The sequence below is a fragment of the Desmodus rotundus genome, chromosome 1 (genome assembly GCF_022682495.2).
Source record: "Desmodus rotundus isolate HL8 chromosome 1, HLdesRot8A.1, whole genome shotgun sequence".
Lineage (NCBI taxonomy): Eukaryota > Metazoa > Chordata > Mammalia > Chiroptera > Phyllostomidae > Desmodus > Desmodus rotundus.
Window position 1 is genome coordinate 118,915,683 of NC_071387.1, and position 21,942 is coordinate 118,937,624.

Sequence of the window (21,942 nt, forward strand, 5' to 3'; positions counted from 1 at the left end):
CACAGGCACAACCGACCGTGGAGAAGGAAGATGCGAATATGGGCACAACCTATGGCTTAACTACTTAAAACAGTGTGTGCAGCAGGCAAAAAGCCTGGAAGGGTATGCACCACAGTGGGTGGTGATTAGGTCCAGCAGAGGGGTGTTTCTTCTTTTCCACTTTCAAGGTTTTCTATAATGAGATTATGGATGGATGGAAGGAAAGGAAATTTAATGAGTTTCGTGCCTACAGGCATTTCAGTTCCTTAACTGACTTGATCTCATCAGAGGATGTTTTATTATCCCAATAGTGGCTCAGAGAGGTTGAGGAACCCTTCGAGGGGCAGAGCACATTACAGTGGGTCAGAGCCAGATTCAGGCCGCTCTTGCTCAGGGAGGGAGCACCAAAGAGCGAGCCCAGAGGTGCTATGGGGCTCTCTGCAGTAGAGAAGACAATAGGGGCAGGCCTGGCTGGTGCCCTTCTCCAGGAAGTGGGCTGCACAACCGCCACTGCCACCCTCATCCCCACTGGACCAAGCTGAGCCCACCTGGTACCTTTGCCCATGCTTTTCCCCACTGCCTGCAAGTCCTCTCCCCTCCACCATGCTCAAGGCCACGCTCTTTCGGGCTTCCTCCAGGAAGTCTTCCTTGACGGCCCACTCATGGTCATGGTGGTCAGCCCCTTGACCCCTCAAAGCCCTGGCAGTGAGTGCAGGCATCCCTGTCCGGGTGACCACATGTCACGGGTCTCCCGCCCCCTGCTCTTAAGCCCCACAGCCCATTCCACACATGGGGCCCGAGGGATGCGTACATCCAGTCACTGCTCTGCTAACACCTTCCAACAGTGCCCTTCACTCTCAAACCCCTGCCCTGCAAAACCCGCCGCTGCCACCCTCCCCAGCCTCACTCACACTCCTCTCTACGCAGACGTGTCTTCCTGCGTAACAAACACAATTCACTCCTGCCTTTGCCACACTTCTCCTCTCCACCCGGAACAGGCTTCCCGTCCTGTTCTCTCTCACCAGCCTTCTTCTCGTTGCTCAGGAGTGCCTTCCACGAGCAAAGGAAGATCTGTCACCTTGGAGGGGAAGTCTGGACCTTCGAACAAGGAGGTGCTGGGCAGAGCTGCCTCTGTCGGTCGCAGCTTCCTCACCCTGTCACACTGGTTGTTTGGCTCTGCCAGGGACCTGGTTCTGCCAACTGCCCAGGCCTTCGGCTCCAACTTTCCTCGACCCAACAACCCACGGCCCATATTCCCCAGTCAGGCCTCCGGTGCCAACCGGATGAGATGGACAGCTGCTCACCCAGACGGCTGCAGCCTAACCACAGCAGGAGCCGCTCCCAAAGACGTGCATGGCAGCTTCGTTTATCCAGTGAAGAAGAAAAACGTCACAGTTTTCACCCTCAGAGGATGGGTTAGGAACTTTTCCAACCCCTTCCATCACGTTCCTTTTGATCAACAACCCTCCAGTGGCTTCCCGCAGCTACCGGGATGTTAGTAAAACTCCCTGCATAACCCCAAGCTGCCGGCCTGGCCCACCACCTCACCAGCACGACCTTCGAGGGTCCGGTTCCAGCCCTCTCACTCTCTTTCCCTCCCTTGTACTCGCCATGGCCGCTCCTGCCCGAGACCTTGCGTGTGCGGCTCCCTCTGCCGGGAACACACTCCCCTCTCCATCTAGCGAACCCTCACTTCTAGGCCGCAGCGCGCACGCCTCACCACCTGCCCTGGTCAGACCCCATTACAGGACGTCATGGCAGTCAGCCTCTCCCCCCAGACAGGCAGCCCCCGGAGGGCTGGACCACATCTGGCTTTGCTCGGCATGAGCTCCAGTGGTTAGGGTTAGACCGTGTCAGCAAAGCAGGCCCTTGAATGATGTTTGTTGAACGAACAGGATATTTTATAGCCCTTAAAAATAAGCATGTGATGCTTAAATATGAAAAATTCACCCGATCATATAAAATGAAAAAGAGCAGACTTTCCAGTTGTAGGTGTAGCACGATTACAAACAGGTAAGAAAAAAAGAGTAAGGCCATAAACCGACCTAACAGTTGCCTCCCGGGGGTGGGACTGTAGGCGATTTTACTCCAGCATCAATCTTTCCTCACATCCCATAGGGCCTATCTTACTTTTATGATCAGAAAAAGCAAGTAAAGCCCGTGGGCGGAAACGAAAAGAAAAAGGCAAGTAACTAACAGCTGTTCTCCACCATTTGCCCTCAGAGCTGCTGCCTCCAGCCAGGGTGCCCCCTGCCCACCAGCAGGAAGACTAGAGGCCAGACGAGGAAAGGCTGAAGGGCACAGTTCTGGGTGACGGGCAAGAAGGCTGGTGGGAAGATGGGGCTGGCTCCACTGGGGCAATCTCAGACCCCGTAAGGGAATGAGCGGGGGCAGGGAGGCGGTGGAGGCCGAGGGACCTTGGGCGAGATGCCAGGCCTCCCTGGACCTCCATCTCCTCATCCGTAGGGTAGCCAATGGCAGAACTCGCCTCCCGGGTGGGGAGCGTGGATAGGAACAGCACACACAGACCATGCAGCAGTGCTTGTCACTAGGGAATGTTTCAAGGGGTCACAGTAGGCAGAGAGAAGAACTTCCATGTACCACTGGCCTCCGGGGTGGCCACAGAGCAGCTCTTCCAGGAGATCCACAACCCACCCAGCCCCTCACCCTACCACCCTTGGCCCTGCGCACCTTCCTTGGAGCCGGTGGCTGCCGCCGTGGCAGAGGCCGAAGCTGACCCAGTGGACGTCCGGCCCATGGGGCTCGAGTGTTTCCCCCCACGGCCGGGGGGCTTCAGGCCGCTGGGCTTCTGCATGGTGGGGCCACTCGGGGGGGTGGAGAAGGGCCTGTGCAGGTCACGTTCTCTCTCCCATCGTCACTCACCTGCAGGCAGAGAACGGGAGTGATCACATCATAACATCACCCCAATACCGACACGGGAGGATTCTGGCACTGCCCACACTGTGAGGCCCAGACCATCATCACCCCCTTTTTCTACATAGGGAAACTGAGGCACAGAGCAGTGGCAGCAAATGCGGGCCCCCTGTGGCAGTGGGGTTTCCAGGACAGGTGTCCTGGCCTGCTGGACTCACAGGTCTGGCACGTTTTTTCTGCCCACCTCCGGGGCCCAGGAGGCGAGACTCAGGAGCAAACCGGCTTGGGGTCCGAGCAATGCGGTACGAACCCCAGCAGCCACATACTAGGACCACAGTGTCAGCAGAGCCACCAAGAGCTGAGCATGACTCTCGCCACAGAGCACAGGGTGACGTGGATTCTCACACACATGGCAACCTGGTGGGCTACTCACCATCAGCCCCCAGACTCTCTAGGAGCCAGTAACTCGCAACCCTCCTAATTCGGGCTGGACAAAGTGACGTCTAACTTCATCAACCAGCTCACTGTTCTGCCCGGCCACAGAGGCCGCACTCCGGCTCTTGCGCTCACCCTCCCAGCACCTGCCTACCCCACCTGGTGTGGTGACATACACACAGAGAGGCCTACGTCCCTCGGCAGGACGGGCTGACCCGCCCTCTGCCTGCCCTTCCACCGTTACAGCTCCCTACCTTCACAATTAAACAGAGAAGGGGGGGATGCATACCGTATACAGCATTTGACAAAGGGATATCCTGAGAGGGGATGCCTCCGGTCTCCAAGGCAATCAGTTCAGGGACCCAGATGCCAGCAAGATAGAGCTGGCTGCAAGGAGACTGGAGGAGAGGCACAAAGGACGGGCCCATGCCCTGGCGTCCACCCTCACCGTCCTGTACGCACACCCCCTCTTGCACCAAATGTCTATGGAGGGCACTCGAGGGGCCAGGCCCCGCCCTGCCCCAGAGCGCAGGCCTCTGCCTTGGGAGCACACTGTCCGGCGGGAAGAGGCAATGCAGAGCACCACGGGACAAATGGAGGATTCTGGGTGAAAGTTTCACCCCCCTCAGGGCCTCTCGAACAGGGGAAATCAATGTCTCTGGGAACTCCACTCTGATACAGTCTGGGATGGCACGCCCTCCGCCCATCCAGCCATATTCTTATCCCACCCTTGGTCACTGAACACTATTCCCTTTTAGAGAACCCTTTTCTCCACTCTTGATCCATGTGACTTACGTGGGCCGACCCCACAAACACACTTGGTACAGACACATGACCTAGGCCTGGTCAGAGCCCGCAGTGGTGAGCTGAGGGAAAATCACGTGACCCAAGGAGCATCAGGGCCTGGACTCTGGCTGGGGCCTTTGGGAAGAGGCTCTCCTTGCTCTGGGGCTGCCTGGGTGTGGGACAGCCACCAGGAATGATTTCAGCTCAGAGAAGGCAGAGCTGACTCGCTGGATTCAGACAGCCTGGATCCGGCGGAGCCTGAAGGTGGCCACTCGAGCCTCTCACACCAGCCAACACGTGCACTGTTTTCTCCCTTTGCCTGAACCTATTTGAGGGACACTGCTGCTTGCAACCAAAAACGTTCTGACTAATACTGAAGCCAACCTACAAGCCCACGGCAAGAGTACGCAGTATCCTCGGAATGGCTCTCAGGCCAGCAAGACAAGCCAGCAACACTATTATCTGCCCGGGAAAGGAACAGCTACTCACACGGGGCTGCCAGCCACAGGAACAGAGAAAACAAGCCCCCCAAGGCACACAGCGGTGACACCTACTGGCCCAGGTGAGCCAACAGGAGAATGGGGTATTATGGCCAACGCTGACCTGGCCTGGGAGCCTCACAAATCCAACCTACAATCCCCTGACCCACGACTCTGACACCCCTGGAATTGTGGAGCCCAGAGTCCCTTGGTCAGGCTAGAACAGGAGGCTGCTCCTTTGCTGCCCAGAGCCTGGCCCTCCAGGGGAACCGCCCCGTGCCTCTCTCTGTGAGCCTGGCGAGGCTGTGCTGGCATCCCTGAGCCTGAGAGGGACTTGCTGAGCCAGCAAGGGCACTGAGGGTGGTCTCTGGGGACAGCGAGTGGTGGCCACTCTGTGGGTGGCCAAACCAGCTCCCTGCCCCTGTGGCTTAGCTGGGGGACCCTCTGACCTAGGAAATCTTGAAAGCCCCATAGGCTGGAGGCAGAAGGGTGTGTGTTGCTGGGATGAAAGCAAAGTGCGAGGACCCCTCCCCATGTCTGCACCCCCTTCTCTGCCCAAGATCTTCTTTCCCCGAGAAAAAATGCTACAAATCACATATCTAGCAAAGGACTTGTATTCAGGACACATACGAACTCTCACAACCCACTAACAGGACAACTAGTGAAAAATGAGCAGAAGATGCGAATGTCACTTCCCCAGACAATGACAGTACCCAAACAGCAGTGAGCGCATGAAAAGATGACCGACGCCGGTAGTCACGAGGTGACGAGGATCCACACCCCACAGAGATGCCACCTCACACCTGCTGGAAAGGCTGAAAACGGGAAGCCGCCAATGCCACGTGGTGACGAGGATGCTCGGCGGCAGCTGGAACACGCCGATTGTAGGTGGAGATGAAAACCAGGACAACCACTTCGGAAAACAGTTTGGCAGTTTCTTAAAAAGTTAAATACACACCCATCCCATGATCCAAACACCCAAGAGAAATCAAAACATACACCCAAATATCTGTTTTAAAAAAAAGTTCGTAGTAACTTTATTCCTAATAGCCAAAAAATAGCAAACATGTAGATGTACGCCCACTGGTGAGCGCGCAGACGGCACGTTGACACGGTGGAAAGGCGCTCGGCAGCAGTAAGGGACTCCAACGCCTGCAGCCACAGGGACACGCCTCCAGAGGCATTACACTAGGTGAAGGACACCCAGCACACAAGAATGCAAGTTGTATGATGCTATTCACATAAAATTCCAAAACTATAGGCAGAAAGCAGGCCAGTGGTTGCTGGTGGCAGAGGCGGGGGCTGACGGAAAACAGGCCTGGAGAACAGAGAACGGAGAACTTCCTGGGCGGCAGAAACACCCTAAAACTCCGCCCACTCCCACCACAGTGGCCCCCGCTGCCCCTGGGTCCCACTCTGCATGCTCCAGCCTCAGGGCCTTTGCTGCTCCCTCCACTTGGAACACGTTTCCCTCAAATACCCGGGTGCGCCGCTCATCTCCTCCAGTGCCTGCTCTAATGTCTCCTTCTAAGATTATGGCCCCTACGCAGCCCTCCCTGCCCTCACCCTGCTTTGCCTGTCTCCACTGCATGGACACAGAGACTTTGATCTGTTCTGGTTGCTGGGGCACCCTTAGTTCTTGTCAGAACTAAGGTTCCTACAGGAGCCCAATAAATCACTGTGAACAAATGAACGCACTGGCCCGTGGTGGGCAGAGGCCCAGAAGGTCCCCCTCACCTCGCAGGGCCCAACACTCAGGACCGAGAGACTTATGGTGATCAGCCCAGCTGGCCGGCTGACATCCCCACGAGCCAGAGTGCCCTTGGAGCCAGCGACCAGCTGTGACAACCATATCCTTGCACTGGGGGCCCCCCAACCAGCCTCGCAGCTGCTGGCCACTCCCCTGACACCTTCCCGCCTCCAAGGCTCCGCCTGCGCCTCTTCTCCCACCTGCTTCACTTCACCTGTTTCAGCCACCTGTGAGAACGCTAGTCTGATGCCTCTCGCTCCTCCAGGAAGTCTCCCAGGATTCTCGCCCACAGAGACCTCAGGACACACAATGAGCTAAAAGAAAGAACATAGTTCTCATTTATCTTCATCTTGCCTCCTGACAGCTCACAGGCAACCCCACATGGGGCCACAGGCTCTCCTGGAGAACAGAGCCCTCCCTGCCCAGTGCCTGGCACAGAGCCCACGATCTGGAAACTCCACAGAGAGCACACCTGCGGTGGCCCAGAGGACAAATTCCCATGGATGCTCCTCCCAGGAGAAGCTTCTGGAGGCTCCCACAGTTGCCTTTCTGCCCTCTGACCCCAATGATCCCAGCAGCCTCCAGAATGAAGAGCGTACTATGTACCAGGCCTTGTAGGACTATGGCCTCATTAGTCCTCACAGCCCTGACGAGGCCATGCCGTCTGGGGGGTAGAGCACCTGACGCTCAGAAAGTTCAGAGACTCGCCCAAAGTCCCACACAGCTCAGTGTCTGAGACTAGCCCCGGTCTGTCTGCTTCCACTGCCTCCCCACAGCGCCATGCCCAGCCCTGGAATAACATGTGCGACATCCTGGCCTCTGGAGAAAGTGGCCATGTGCCTTGTGCCTTGCCGACAGAGTCCAGAGGAGCTGGCCAGAGAAGAGAACGGAGACAGCGTGGACTCAGTCCCAGCCACCACAGCTGAGGGGGGGGGCAGGGAGGGGCGGAAGGAAAGGCAAGCAGCCCATCCCCCACTCCTCTCCACCCCCCAAAAGGTGGGGGAGCATGGGGAAGGGGAGGCGAGGAGAGAAGAATGGTGAACAGGAAGAGGGGGAGGAGACACGGGGCAAACTGGCCTTTGTGACTCAGCCCTAGTCCTAGGGTAGAGGAAGAGAAAGGGTTTCTTGGAAAAGCTAGACATGGTGATAAATTGGCCTTTGGCCACACTGAGGCTTATGGGAGAGGCCTGGGAGGCAGGGGAGGAAGTAGATTCAAGCCCAGTGGATGTCAAACCCCTGACCCAGAGTGGCCGTGGGAGCTTGGCCCAGTGCCTCGGTTTCATCACCTACAAAATGGGGCAAAAGTACTGCTGCTTCAAAAGACAGAGCCCACAGCATCCCTCCGCACCCGGCAAGGGCAACGTCGCGCTGTCAGGTCGCTATTATGATCTCCGAAGGCCGGGGTGCCCATACCCCCCCCAGGGAGAGGCGGGAGCGGGCGGGTGGCATTCAGACCAACAGGCCCCCTTTGTGCTGCCCTCAACTGCCATTTACTGAGACAAGCCCGGGCTGCGTTTCAGGGTTTCCATTTCAGCTGCCCGGAGGGGGAGGTGGCACACCACAGTTGCAGTGCAGATGAGGACCAAGAACTTTCTGCCAATGGGCGGCCCAGGGTGTGGCCCTGACGGAAGGACAACCGGTGCCAAATAGGGCAGCAGAAAGCCCATCTCCACATATGCGCCAGCCTGTGCAGAGGGCAGGAGAGGCGGCACCAGGAAGGGGGCTCCCGGGCCAGACTCTTGAGTGATGAGGGACGGGTCCTGGCTAACCCCCGGCCTCCTCCTGGGAGGGCGGCACTTTGGCAGGACTCTGCTGCTGGCTGAAACTCGCGGCCCAGGCTTTGCAGACACGTACCTCCCCCTCCACAGTGGCAGCCCTCCCTAAGTCACTTCTCCTCCCCCTCAAGGGTCCAGCCAGTCCGGGTGCCCATGCTCCCCACTCCTCTCCTGAGCCTGGGGCCGGAATGCAGGGCACTACACAGTGTCCAGAGATGAACACGGAGGAGCACCCCAGCCCACTGGCTGAAAGCCCTGAGGCTCAGGCCACATCACACAATGGGGGGGGATGGGTAGCCTCTGTAGCAGGGAGCAGGGGGTGAGCGAGTGGTTGGGGACAAGGTGAAGCACAGACCACACCCTGCCAGATCAAACAGCCAAGGATTTAGTGGCTACAATGTATGGAGGGGTGGGATTCAGAGACCGGAAGGGACAGTGATGAGGGGGTGGGGGGGTGCACTGTTCTAGTGCTGGCCACCAGGCCAAGGCTACTGAAAGCGAAGGTGAACCCTTATGTGGGCGTGGTATGGTCTCCCCTGGCCCTGCCCGGCTGGGCATGCCATGCTCACACATACTTCCAGGCACCAGACAGAGGGGGTGAGGAACTGCGGGTGACATCAAGCAAGGGATGTGCCAGATCAGGTGTGCACATTAGCAAAATCGCTCTTGGGAGCTGATGAGGATGAAGGGGGACAGGGGAGCAGGGGGGCTGCTGTGACAGACAAGGGACACAACAGAGAGGCCTGAACTGGGACAGGGGCGGAGGCTAGAGGGGACAGCAAGAGGAAAGGTGCTGCATAGTATTTGATGGCAAACAGCAAGGGTGTGGGGACACCCAGGGTTCCAGCAGGCGGTAGAATCTCTCAAATGGGAGGGACCCAGGAGAAAGAAGGCAGGGGCTGGAAGCGGGAGCTCAGTCTGGGGCCTGCTGGGTGTAAGGTGACTCAGGGACCTGGGGGGTGGGGCATGGAACAGGAGGCAGAATGATGGGTTTTGGCCCTTGGGAGAGTGACTGGGGACAGCTGAGGCGGGGGGAGAATGAGGAGCCCAGGCCTGGAGCACCCACTGGTATGCAACGTGAGAGGCTGGAGAGGAGAAAGGCATCACAGGGTATGGACCTGAGGGCTCCCCAACAACAGAAGGGCATGAATGGGGCAGCTTTCGAGGAGAGGAGGCCCAGCTGGAGGGCTGCTGGGCCTCCCAGTCATCAGGGAATACAGGTCCCAGCCACAAGGAGCTCCCATTTCCCATACAATCAGATGGGCAAGAAGTCAAAAGCTAGGTAATGTGAAGTGCTGGAAAGGCCAGAGAGCGAGAGCTGGTGGGCGGGGCTGCACGCAGCCTTGGGGAGCCCCGGAGGGACAGAAGGCCCAGCCAGGACCTCAGCCGTGCATCCTGGGAGGCTCCTACAGGCGCTTATCGCAGCCCTCCAAGCACCGGCTCGGAAATGTGGTTTTGGGGTGGGGGCAGGGCGGGGTCACTCGGGCTTCATTTCTGTTTGTAAGATTTGTTTCTAAAGTCCTGCGGGATGTGCATGAGTGTTCACTGTATCCACTCCATTCCTTTATTTAAATGCTAAAGTATCTTATAATCACTTTTTAAATGACAAGGAAATAGTAAAGACAGACACAAGGGGAAGGAAGAGCAAACAGTTCCCAAAGAGAGTGAACCCACGTAGGTGCTGGCCACCAGGCCAAGGCTACCCAAACTGAAGGTGACCCCTTATGTAGGCGTGGCATGGGCTCCCCTAGCCCTTCCCCACTGGGCACCCCAACATTCACGTCCACCAGAAACCCAGGGCTGTCCCAAACCCCAGATCCAGCAGGCGCCCTAATGATGGGTGTGCGCACCGTCCCCAAAGACTACTCCCAGCTGGCACCGACTGCCCATCCATCCAGCTTGGGAGGGAGGTTTGTTTTGTCTGCATTTGACCAAAGGCTCAGGAAGTTGCACTGGCGGTACCACTAGAATCCCCAAGCACAGCAAAGAGCAGGGCAGGCCTGGGACGAGCTCCCTCAAGTCTCGCCAGCTTGAGGCGGAAGCCAAAGCTCCGAGCCTCGCGCCAGTGCCCCTCCAGCCTGGGAGAGCCAGTAAGATGGCGTCTGTCTGCCTGTTCCCCTGTCCCAACACCCACCCTCTGCTCTCACTGGGTCAGCGAGGCCCTGCGGGAGGCTGCAGCCAGCCTGGGCTATGTACACTCAGCACACTTGCCAGGGGCAGGGGACAGGCAGCCCCACAACGGGGTGGTGGTGGACCCTGCTTGGGGTCCCAAGTTGCCCTGGGAGTACCAAGGGGCCTGGCAGCCACCCAGAACCAGTGTGCAGAAAGGACGCTCCCAAGCCTTGGAGCAGGGCTGGGGCTGGAACCCAGGCTCCACCAGCCGATGACTTCGGAAATGGGGAGGGAGAGTGACCCTGGAAAGACGGCGGGGTGGGGCAGAGCAGAGCACACTGCACCAGCAGCATGGACCAGAGTTCAGGGGCACCCATGGCGCTAAGCAGGGAAGGACCATCCAACCCGAGCCCCAGGTGACTCCTATCTTCTAGGGCACCTGCGGCTCAGAGGCATACAGGGCCTGAGTCCAGAGCCTGGGTTCCAGCCCCAATACGCTCACCATCCTCACAGCCTCCGAGCTCAGGGCTGCATTTCCCATTCTGTAAAGTCAGCATCTTCCCAGTCCTGCCAACAACCTGGGGCAACAGCAGAGCCCTGGGAAAGGCTAGTCTTGCCTCAGCTGGACACCGGGACTTACCATCTTCCCTCAGGGTTGGAGGGATCCTGTCTCCCAGCAAAGAACAAAGGGAATCAGGGCTGTGTCAGGTCTAGGGAGGGGAAGGAATGTCGATATATTTCCTGCTTCATGCAAGCACACCATTCGTGCGCACGCACACACACACAGTTGGCATGCTCAGAACCAGGGCGCAGCCATGGCCCCAGCGCCTGCTCCTGGCTGCGTGGTCAACCACAGCCCCGACAACCAGACAACGGGAGCCCTTCTGCCACTGGCCCAGGATGCTGGGCAGGCATTGGCCTGGCTCTGCCACATGGGGCCTCCCACCAGGCCTAGGGAGAAGGGCTGGGGAACAACACAGCTCAAGTCACCCTCTGACCCTCGCTTATTTCCATTTCAAAGAATGAGAAACTGAGGCCCAGAGCAGATTCATTCAAAGTTACAGAGCATGCGATTTTCTGCCCTAGAGCAGAAAGTGAAGTTCTTCCCTAGAGCCTCTAAGGAGCGTGGCCCTGCTGATACCCCGACTTCAGCCAGGTGAGATCCATTTCAGACTTCTGACCTCCGGAACTGTAAGATGATGCACTGGGGGGTTTGAAACTACTAAGCGTGTTGCCATTTGTTACAGCAGCAAAAGGACACTAATAAACTTCCTTCGCATCCCACACAAAAATCAACCCCTCGTGACCAGATCTACATGTGAACGTAAAACAACAGTCTTTAGAAGAAGATGTGGAAGACCATCCTGAGACGGAGTAGGCAAAGGTTTCTTAAACAAGACACAGGAAGTGCTGAAGACGGGGGGGGGGGGGGGGGGGGGAGATAGATAAATTGGGCAAGATTAAGAGCTTCTGTGAATCACGATGCCACTGAGGGGGCGGGCAAGCCACGAAGGGGGAGAAGACATTGGCCATTCCTATATTCTACCAAGGACTCATATTCAGAATATTAAAAAGAACACTGACAAGTTGAGTTAGAAAGATCAGAAGAGCTGAACAAGCACTTCACAAAAAGAGGGTGTCCGAAAGACCAATAAACATGTAAAAAGATGTTCACCTTTATTAGTTATCACGGTAACGCCACACATCCAGCAGGACCTTTGAAATGAAACAGACGGGCCATCCCACCTGCTGGGGAAGATGGGAGCTATGCACGACGCTCACACGGCCAGGAGGAGCGTGAGCCGGTGCGAGCGCTTCGGAAAGCAGCTTGGCATTACAGACTGAAGCTGGACGTACCTAACCTTGAGACCCAGCGATTCCACGCCCAGCGTACCCCCCTACAAAACGTGTGCATATGTGCACCAAAGACGTGTTCTTCTCCCAATGCTCCCAAACTGAAAATAACCCAAATATCTACCACCCGCAGACTGACTAAGTTGTCACTTAGTCACGCGTGTAAACAAATTCACAAAATGGAATAAAATCAGCAATGAGAACAAATCAGCTGCAACCACGGGTGACAATGGGTATGAATTTTGCAATTATACTCTTGAGTGAAAAAAGCCAGGTACAAAGGAGTGCATGGAGTGTGACTGTGCTCCCATTTACTGGTGTGGCTCCTTTGCTTAGAGCATCATCCCGCAAACTGGAAGGTCACAGGTTCGATTCCCAGTCAGGGCACATGCCTGGGCTGTGGATTCAGTCCCAGTCAGGGCGCATGCAAGAGGCAACCAATCCATGTTTCCCTCACATCGATGTTTCTCTCTCTCCCAAATCAATAAATATATCCTCGGGCGAGGATTAAAAATAATAAAGTGAAGTGCAAGGGCAGGCAACGTTTATTTATTGATGGTGTTCGAAATCAGAGGAGGGGTCACGCTTGGGTCAGGCATATTGACTGGAAGTGAAAACAGGGCTTTCTGGGGAGGTGGCAGGTTCTGACTCTGGATTTGGGTGCTGTTTCACTGTTGTTTCGCTCGGAGAAAATGCAGCAAGCACACTTGGTGTGGAAGAAGTAGAGGTGCTTCCTGCTGCTCTGGGGCCCTCCCCCCATCAGACTGCCCTAGCTGGTGGCACCTACCCATGTGGGCCTAACCGAGTGTCTGCCTTCCCCACAGCACTGTGAGCTCCCTGAGGGAAGGCCCAAGCCCCATGGACGTCAAGTGCCCAGGGTCTGGCACGCAGTGGAGCTGTGCTCACTGAACCACCTTGTGGGCACCAGCCTCCCTGAAGAAGGCCAGTGAGTGGGCACCTGGCCTCCTCTCGCACCTGCGCCTTCCCCTGCAGGGGGCGGGGAGGAGGGAGAGCCCACGGGGGTCCAGGCTCGGCCCCTCTGTGACATGAGAGGCCCAGCCAGAGGAGAGGGGTTGTAAACCGGCACCTACAGGGAAGGTCCAAAGTGTGCAGCCTAGAGAAGGGATGAACCAGCAGAAAGCCAAGGGTACCACCTACACCTCTGAAAGGCAACCCAAAGCTGCTGGAGGGCGGAGGAAGGGTAGAACCTGGTGGCCCTAGGCATGAGGTCAGTTACTAACAAGCCCTCAAAGTCATGTTTGTTTTTTTTATTGCTTCCAGAAAGGTAACCCCTGCCCTTCACTACCCTTGGCCATCAATTCTGGCAGAAGGCCACACACCCACCCACACCCACACAGACGGCCACCTCCACAGACCTTTATCCGCATGTCCTTCCTCTGGGCCCCTGCGAACTCCCTCAGCTGTCACTGGGAGCAGCTGAAGAGGGCAGGCTCTTTGCAAATCTTGCTCACTGCTGGGGCTCTCGGTACCTAGGACAGCGCCTAGCACACCCGGAGCTCAGAATGGTTAAAACAGGAATGAATGGAAACGCCCTTCTCTGCCACCCTCACACCCTCCCCACATGCAGTTGGAGGCCCTTGGAAGCTTGTTCACCCTCCCCCACCCCCCACCCCCCACCCCTGTGGCTGCACTCAGCAGCTGGCTCAGAGAAATATCTGGGGAAGTCACAGAGGAGCCATTCAACGTTCTGAACGACTGGAATCCCGCAGGAAAGCCGGCACCAAGCACGTCTATCTCATGCACACCGCACACAGTAGATGCTTGCCCGCGGTGGGCCCAAGGAGTCAAGGGCAGGCAGCGAGCCCCCACCACTGGAGGGGATTAAGCAGAGACCAAGGCCTGCTCTCAGAGCAGGTTTTCGCTCCAGTTGGCACAGCTGCTGTGAGAAACTCTCCCAAACTCATGCAACTATTACTACTGTCAAAAGCAACTTTAACCGGAACCTGCTGAGCACGCTCCACGTCCCAGGGCTAGCCCATCACGGGGGAAAGGACGGTCCCAGGTCCACACCTCTTTCTGTCATAAGACTTTGCCGCTTCACTATGCTCGACTCTGACCTTGTGTGGGTGTACTTAGAGTGGGGGGCCTTGGGGTGGGACGAGACCCCATCCTCCACTGGGTTGCTCCAGCCTAAGGGGCCGCAGACCTGTAACATTTGTTCTGCTCCAGGCCCCAGTCTAAGCGTTTTATAAAATTAACCCATTTAATCTTCACAGCCCTGGGAAGGAGATACTACTATGAGATCCAACTTACTAACGAGGAAACTGAGGCCCAGTGAGGTCAAGCCCTGGGTGATGCAAATGATGGACAGCAGAGGTCTCACTGGAACTCAGGCCCCCTCCCTGGCCACGGAGCTTGTGCTCTTTACGACCTCTCTTTACTTCCTCAGGACCAAGGCCAACTCTCCTCCACGCACCCAGGTCGGGAGCACAAGGGCAGAGATTCAGAGGGTACCCCACGACCCTCAGTGCCAAGGCCACAGCCTGTGGCACTTCTGCCTGCTGACCCAGCCCTCACCTGCCCTGACCTTGTTTCCTGGGCCCCTTCCCCGCCCAGAGCCCTGCATTCCGGCCTCTGTAAACTTCTCAGTGTTCGCTGAGACGCCCTACCCCGTCACTTGTTCTGCCAGGAATGCCTTCACCCCTTTCGCAGCCCTTAGCCAACTCCTGGGGCCAAGTGGGCGCGCCCAGGGCTCTCCGCACAGTCCTGTTCCATGGCCCCCACGCCTCCTCCCAAGATGAGGATTCTCAGGGCAGGGACCAGTCTGCCTCTGGGTCACTGGGTCCCATCCACCCCTAGAGCCTGTCAGACACTAGAAGGGGCTGGCTTCAAGCATCAGCCCACCGCAGATGCTGGCCTGGGCCCTCCAGGGGGAGGATTAGAAGGATCGGCAGGTGGCTGCTGTTTTCCCTCCCACCCTCTGCATTCTGGACATGGGTCTGCCCTAGGACCCCACCACCCGGCTCCTCTCTGGAGGTGCAAACCCTCACTTAACTTGTTGATTTATACAAAGCATGGGTTCTCATGACTCAACGTGACAACACAAAGCTGCTCCAAACTCCCATTTCCCCCTCAGATCTGGCTGCTGGAAGGCTCAGAGTCAAATTACCTCCGAGACAGAAGCTCCCTTGGGCTTCACCTGACTTTTACTACCGTGGGTTTCCTCTCGCTCCGGTTCTCCCGTGTTTTTCATCTCACTATACTGCGTTTATCTTTACAGATCACCTCAATCCTTTCTGGAACCAGACAAAGAACACACATGGCCCTCTCAGGTGTCCTCTCGCCTCTGCTCCTGTTCCCGGAGCCCAGCACACCTGCTGGTCTGAAAGCTGAATATGAGCTGAGTGACCGAACCACAGTCGAGCTTGTGGAGGGAACAGCCTACATTAGAAAAGGGTCTGAGCAGAATCGGGCACAAGGCAGCCGAACAGCTGAAGACACCAAACACCTTTCCTTCCCTCCTCACAGGGCTCCGCAACTGGACACTAACTTCCTGCTTCACCTGGAAGGAGAGCGGGCTCCTCACCGGGCCCTCCAGCCAGAGCACTCTTCTCTCAGCTGCCCGAGCTCCTCCACGTTCCCCCCTGCACCATCAGGAAAGCCCTCCTCAGCTGCCCCACGTTCGCCCATCCTTCAGGACACAGCCTCAGGCCTGGTCCAGGGAGCCCCTAGACCACCCCGCCCACCCGGGGCCCTGCCTACCTGAGTAACACCCAGAATGACTGGCAACCATTGCCAGGGCAACGACCCCACTTGGCATTGAGGAGCTCTGCTTCTCTGGCCTTAAAATGTTTCTCAAAGGTGCCGATCTTGCTTACATTTCCAGGAAGGGTGCTGATGTCTTCCTAATTCAGTAAAACCCCTCAAAGGCAGGGTCCAAAACTGAAGCGAGGGGCTGGTTTCTGCACAGCCATCACCCACTCCCACCCTTAATGCCATGTATTGGGGAGCACGGGCTGGGGCACCCCAGGGAGGCACTGCGGCCAGGCTGGGTCCAAGCAGGTGCAGATCAGCTCTGGACACTCACTTAGGGAAGGGAGGGTGGAAAACCTGTGAGCCTGAAATTCCACCTTCTCATGGCAAAGAGGCCAAAAGGGCAAAGACGGAAGTGGAGGAGGAGCAGGTGTCTTTCTGGCTGCGGCTGGAGTCAAAGGTAAGATTCTAGGGGCGGAGCAAGGGCTGCTCAGGGAAGACAAGCCGGAAGTGGACAAGGCCCCACATTTGTTCCTTGTTAATAAAACCACCTGCCGTGCTCTGCTTTCTCTTCAGAAGGGAGCCCTTTCATTATCATTTTGAAGCAATTCATGTGAAAACATGAGTTTTGTATTACTGTGTCTCTGTACAGGCCCTGGCAGCGCAGCCCAGAGAAGGGAGTGGTGGAACAGGGGAGGTCCCATGCTGGCAATGGGAGCCCCAGTCTCCAGGTACTGAAAGGAGGAACCTCCTCAGCTCCCAAGACAGAGCTGGGGAGACCCATAGGGCACAGCCCCTCCCATCTTGTGCTCCCCCCAAGACCAGTGCATGCTAGTTTCTTCCAACAAATCACGGAGCCACGTGGTGGAGAGCCACACTTCACATGCTGTGGCTTTGCATGGACAATCTCGGTAAATTGTTCATGGGTCTGCCTTTCCCATTATATGGAGGGAGAGCTCTCGAGGACGGCAAAGCTCCCACGTGTGCGTCCTCCCCCCAAACACACCAGCAGACACTGTAGCTGCTGTGCCCAGCGTTGGCTCCCACCCCCAGCCCTGGAGACCATGCGCCCTACCCCCCACCAGCTGAGTGGACAGGGTGAGCACCCTCACCCAGGGCAGGCCAATCGGTTTCTCTGGCACCCCAAGACTAAGGGGAGTGCTCCTAGGAGGTCCTGTGGCTTCAGGCTGAAGCCACCATTCAGGGCAGCCACACCAACAACCCAGAGAGCCAGCCTACTGGGAGAGGTAAAGGGACAGATACACCAGGAGAGGTGGAGAAAATGAAACCGCAGCCCAGAGAGGAAAGCCGGAGGAGGGGCTGCCTACCAGCTTCCCACTGTCCTAGGGGAGCTGGGCTGCCTGCAATTGTTTGCTACACAAGTTCCCTTCCCCTCCTCTTAACTCTCCTTTCACTTAACCTAATTGTAGGAGGTTTCTCTCCCAGGCAGCAAAATTATCCCAGAGACGTGGTCAGAGCCTGCCCCCTTCCCGCTCAAGGGCAGGCCTACTCATCAAGCCATGCCCACTACTCAGCTTACAAGGTGAGGCCAGTCAGGGGAGGGCCAGCACCACAGCGCTGTGCCGGGAAGGCAAGGCCAGCTGGGCCCTGAGAGCCAGAGCGCATTGGACTCTGCACTTGGGCGAATGGGGCGGAGGTGTCTGAGGATAGAACGGCCAAAATTGGGCTTCAGGGAAATGAACACAGTAGGTGGTTGAATGGCCTGTAGGAAGGGGACACGTCTCCTAGGCACACAGTAGGTGCCTAACCTGCATGGAGGGCAAACAGGGAAACCTCTTTATGCCTTGATTCCTCATCTCTAAAACATAGGGAATGCATTAAGATTTCCGCAAAGTAACACATGCCATTTAAAGAGCTCCAAACAGCCCTGGCTGCTGGGACTCGGTCAGGGCACTCACCTAAGGTTTGGCCCCCTGTTGGGGAACATAGAAGAGGCAACAGACAGATGTTTCTTTCCCTTTCTGCGGCCCTGCCACACCCCTCTTTCCCAAAGAAAAAAAGAGAGAGAGAGCGAGCTTGAAACAGTTCCTGGCACAGAACACTCAGTATGTGTTTTGTTTTTTTTCAAACCTGTGTTGGTTCTCCCCAACAACCTCTGGGCAGGTGCTATAGTCTAATGTTTGTGTACCCCCAAATTCATATGTTGAAGCCTAGCGCCCAATGTGGTGGTGTTAGGAGGCAGGGCCTCTGGAGCCCTCATAAATGAGGTCCCTTATAAAAGGGACCCCCCCCCACTGGAGTCCGGGGGGTTGGTGGCAAAAGAGGGGAGGGAAAAAATAAGTAACAAAATAGAAAATAAAAGAGATCCCCACGGAGCTCCCTAAACCCTTCCACCGTAAGAAGGTACCCGGTGATGTCTGCAGCCCAGAAGAGGGCCTTCGCCAGGCCACGCTGGCCGCCTGCTCTCCGACTTCCAGCCTCCAGACTGTGAGAAATAGATTTCTCTCGTTTTTAAGTCTGCACCCCCAGTGCTTTGTTAAGACAGCCTGGAGTAAGACAGCAGGGAATCAGGAGGGTCAAGAACGCGGCTCCCCTCCTCTGGGCATAGAAACAGAGAGAGGGTAGACGGCATCCAGAGGGCAAGGTCAATCTGCAGGGTGGCAGGGCCAGGGAGGGAAGGGCAGAAGGGAACTGTTTCCTACACTGTGGATCAGAGTGGAGAGAACAGGGGTGGCTAGGGCTGTGGGGATGCTGGCCTTCCCATTACCAAGGGAGGCGGACCAGGGAGGATGGGGTTGCTGAGGAGGGAGGCTGCAGGGTGGCAGAGGATAGGACCTGGGTGAGGCTAACGGGCAGGACTGCCTGGCAGTGGACAAACAGATGGGGAGGGAATGAGCCACGTGTGTGTGTGTGCACGCACATGCACTTGGGCTGTAGTGCAATCCGGCACAGGCACAATAACAGAAATCAGGCATTTGCTCCATCAAGTGAGCGTACTTCACATCCATCCACCCATTCAATTCTCTCAGTAACTCTACCAGGCAGATAGCATAGGTATCTTCATTTTTATAGATGGGAAAATTGAAGCAGAGAGAGGTGTAGTGATTTGTCTGAAGTCACATAGCTCATAGATGGTAAAGCTGAGATTTGAACCCAGGCTGTGAGGGTCTACCATCCAAACTCTTAGCCACCAAAGTGAACAGGAAATGCTGGAAAGGGTATGGTGCCCAAGGGTAAATCCCTAACTTGGAATTTCAGGCTCTGGGTACAGAATTCTAGGTACTACTTCGCAGCCTGCTGGGTAGACCTGGCAGGGGCTCACAGGTGCACACTCATGTGCATTAGGTTCCCCCCAGGTCCCCTCTGCCAGGCTCTTCTGCCTTTGAAAGTCCTCTTCATCTCTATCCTCCTCCACCTGTCGCAGAACCTGCACCCCACCATCCCTTGAAAGCCGGCACTGCAGACACAATGCAGCCTGGCTCCCGGCTCATGGAGGAGGGTGTCTGAGGGGTCCCACCTGGGAAAGCAGGAAGGACAGGACAATCCTTTCCCTCAACAGAACTCCCCCGCCTTCGACCCCATGCCCCATCACCTAAATTCTTTGCTGTTCTGCTGCTCTAACCCAGCAGCTACCATGCCTCCTGCCCCCTCTGACTCTAGGCCCTGCCCATGCTATTTCCCTGCCTGAAGCCCCTTTGGCATTCTGGCAGCAAACTTCTGCACTGGGCTCCATCAAGCTTCCTGTCCACCCCACTGTCCAGGTGTCCCTGCTCTGTACTCCCAGCTCCCCCACCACTACACTCAGTGATGGCTGTGCTCCCTGGGGGCAGCGATGCCCCAGTCCTGTGTACCTGCCAGCCCCTGGCAGTACTGGGCCAGGTGACAGCAGCTGGATGAATGAAGGGCTCATTGTTTACATTACAACTGGCAGGGAGTGTGCCGCACACATGTGGTGCCCCACGTGGTGCTCCCTGCACCCTCCTCCTCCTCTGCCAGCAGCCCTAGGCCAGCCCTATCCCCACTAGCCTACCCTGGGCATCTTACAAGGGTGAGGGCAGCCAGCACACTTCATTTGGACTCACCATTTCTGACCCAGAAGGGAGAGGTAGCATCTCACAGATTGGGGATGGACTGCTGGGTGTGTGACTCCCCACAAGGTGCCCCTCTGCCCATCCTCCCCAGGGAGGCGGATAGCGCTGGGGCCTGCGTGGCAGTGCCCAGTGAGCACCTGCCCCACCCAGGCCTCGCCTGAAGGGCCCAAACGGGCGGGTCCTGGAGGTCTAGCAAAGCATCCTTGAAGGCCTCGGCCCCTCCCTGTGAAGAGGGCAGAAAATTTGCTGCCTCACCAGCCACCAGCGCCAGCTTGGGGGGGCACCCCTGCGGGAAGCCGCCCCGCCTCAGTCCCCCCCCCAACCACCTCTGCCACGCACTTCAACCAAGTTTTGCAAAGGCAGTGGCCAGGCGACTCCAGCCTGCGCGAGGGCTCTGTGTTCTCCTTGACCCCGGGTCTGGAGAAGGGGGCTAGGGGGCCGCGCCCACCAGGCTGTGCCCCTCGGGCCTGTGAGCCCAGAGCCCTGGGACGCGTCCAGCCACCTCGCGCTGCCCACGGGAGAGGAGGCGGGCGGCCCCCCCAGCAGATGTGCGGAACTCCCGTCTCCGGCTGGGCGGGTGGGAGGGCGGGCGGAGGATGCTGACTGTGCCCTCACCACGGGGACAAGCAGCCCGGGAAGCGCCTCCCAACGCCAGCAGCACCCGCTCCTCGCTGGCGGGCGTGGGGCAGTTGAGGTGCATCCCAGCGCCCGCTCCGCTCACGCCCACCCACAAGCCCCGACCCTGCGGCCTCTCCCACGCCCGACAATTTCCCCGGGCCGGCTCGCTCCTGCCCAGGCTCGGGACCACCGCAGCCTCGCGAATCCCTCGATCCTTTGTTGCCCGGCAAGCCCCTTCCTCCACGGTCTCCCCCGCGGCTCCTACCTTCACCCCTCCAGCATCAGGCTCAGTGGCGGCGACCCGGCGTCGGCCTCCTCCGCGGGCCCGGCCGCCGCGGGGGGAGAGGATGCTGCGGCCGCTCCCGCTCCCTGTCGCCCCACCCGCGGCTGAGCCCCGGTGGCGCCGGACTGGGAGCTCGCGCTCCGGACCTGGGCCTCGCGCCGCGTGTGCGGCGGGCTGGCGGCGGGAAAGCGGGACGAGCTGACCCAGGCAGCCCCGCCGCCGCCAACGCGCCCCGCGGCGGAGCCCCGCGAGCCTAGCGGAGCGGAGCGAGCGGCCCGGCTCCGGGAGGGAACAAAAGGGGCCGGCGCTGGGACGAGCGCCGGAGGGCGGGGCCAGGCGCGGCGGGGGCGGGCACGCGGGCGCTCGGCCTCCCGGTTCTGGGGCCGAGGCGCCGAGCGGCCAGTGGGCGGGCGGGCAGAAAATGCGGAGGAACCCGGTAGCGCGCCCGTAGCTGTCAGTCGCGGTGGGGGGCGGGCGGTGTCCCGGGTTCGCCAACGCCGACTTCAGCGCTGGGAACGAAGCGGTGCTCAATCGTGTTTGGCGTAAGAACACTCTTCAGACTTGCTCCGCTCACAAGGACGTCCCAGACGCTGGGGAGAGACTGAAGCTTGGGAAGCTGCGGGGAGGGACGGGGAGGTTCCGGGAAGGCTTCACAGAGGAGGTGACGTTGGATTGGACAGGAAGAGATGAGGAGGGGACGGTGTTACTGAGGTTCTAACTCCAGGGCTTACTGAGCTGTCCTGAGGCCAAAGGAGATGGTAATAAATGACACGGGGTTCTTGGTGATTTGCTCCCAGCATGTCTTTGCAAAAAGTGGTACCCAAGACACAGATGAACCCTGACCCTCCTCCCCGGAGCAGGATCTCTGTCCTGCAATATCAGAGGAGTTGACACAGCTGCGTGAGTAGCAGAAGCTAAGTGGCAGCCAAGGGGTTAGAAATAAACGAATCCCAACACCCGTAGGTGCCCCGTGTCCGACTGTGGTTGCCTTCTGTGCCTTTGTGACTCTTTCCCTTTTGATAAACTAACCTCTGAGCCTTTACTATGCAGGTTCTTCAACCAGTAGTGCCCCCCACCCCCTGCCTTCTCTGTTTGACAAATCATCCTTCCCCTTCAAAGCCTAGCTCAAACTTACCTTCATTTCCCTTGAGTGTGGGAATGTGGGTGTGTTGGGATAGGTTGTGGTCTGCACAGTGAGGCTCACTGTGGAGGGCAGGCACGAGGCAATCTC

The 21,942-nt window shown here is 57.7% G+C and overlaps 1 protein-coding gene across 6 annotated transcripts in view; it reads right to left on the bottom strand.

Annotated features, from left to right (window-relative positions):
* CLIP2 (CAP-Gly domain containing linker protein 2) overlaps positions 1 to 21,320 on the bottom strand; it is a 69,123-nt gene extending 47,803 nt beyond the window's left edge. Inside the window, exons 1-3 of one of the 6 annotated variants that reach the window (XM_053929998.2) lie at positions 20,694 to 21,318; positions 6,518 to 6,617; positions 2,671 to 2,862 (exon numbers count right to left, since the gene is read on the bottom strand). In XM_053929998.2, the coding sequence (XP_053785973.1) occupies positions 2,671 to 2,794 (124 nt within the window). In that variant the 5' untranslated portion in view covers positions 2,795 to 2,862; positions 6,518 to 6,617; positions 20,694 to 21,318. Of the gene's footprint in view, positions 1 to 2,670; positions 2,863 to 6,503; positions 6,618 to 15,767; positions 16,146 to 20,693 lie in introns of those variants that run through there. The other 5 variants (XM_053930001.2, XM_024571596.4, XM_053930003.2 and 2 more) reach the window with 5 other exon arrangements.
* Positions 21,321 to 21,942: the final 622 nt, after the last annotated feature.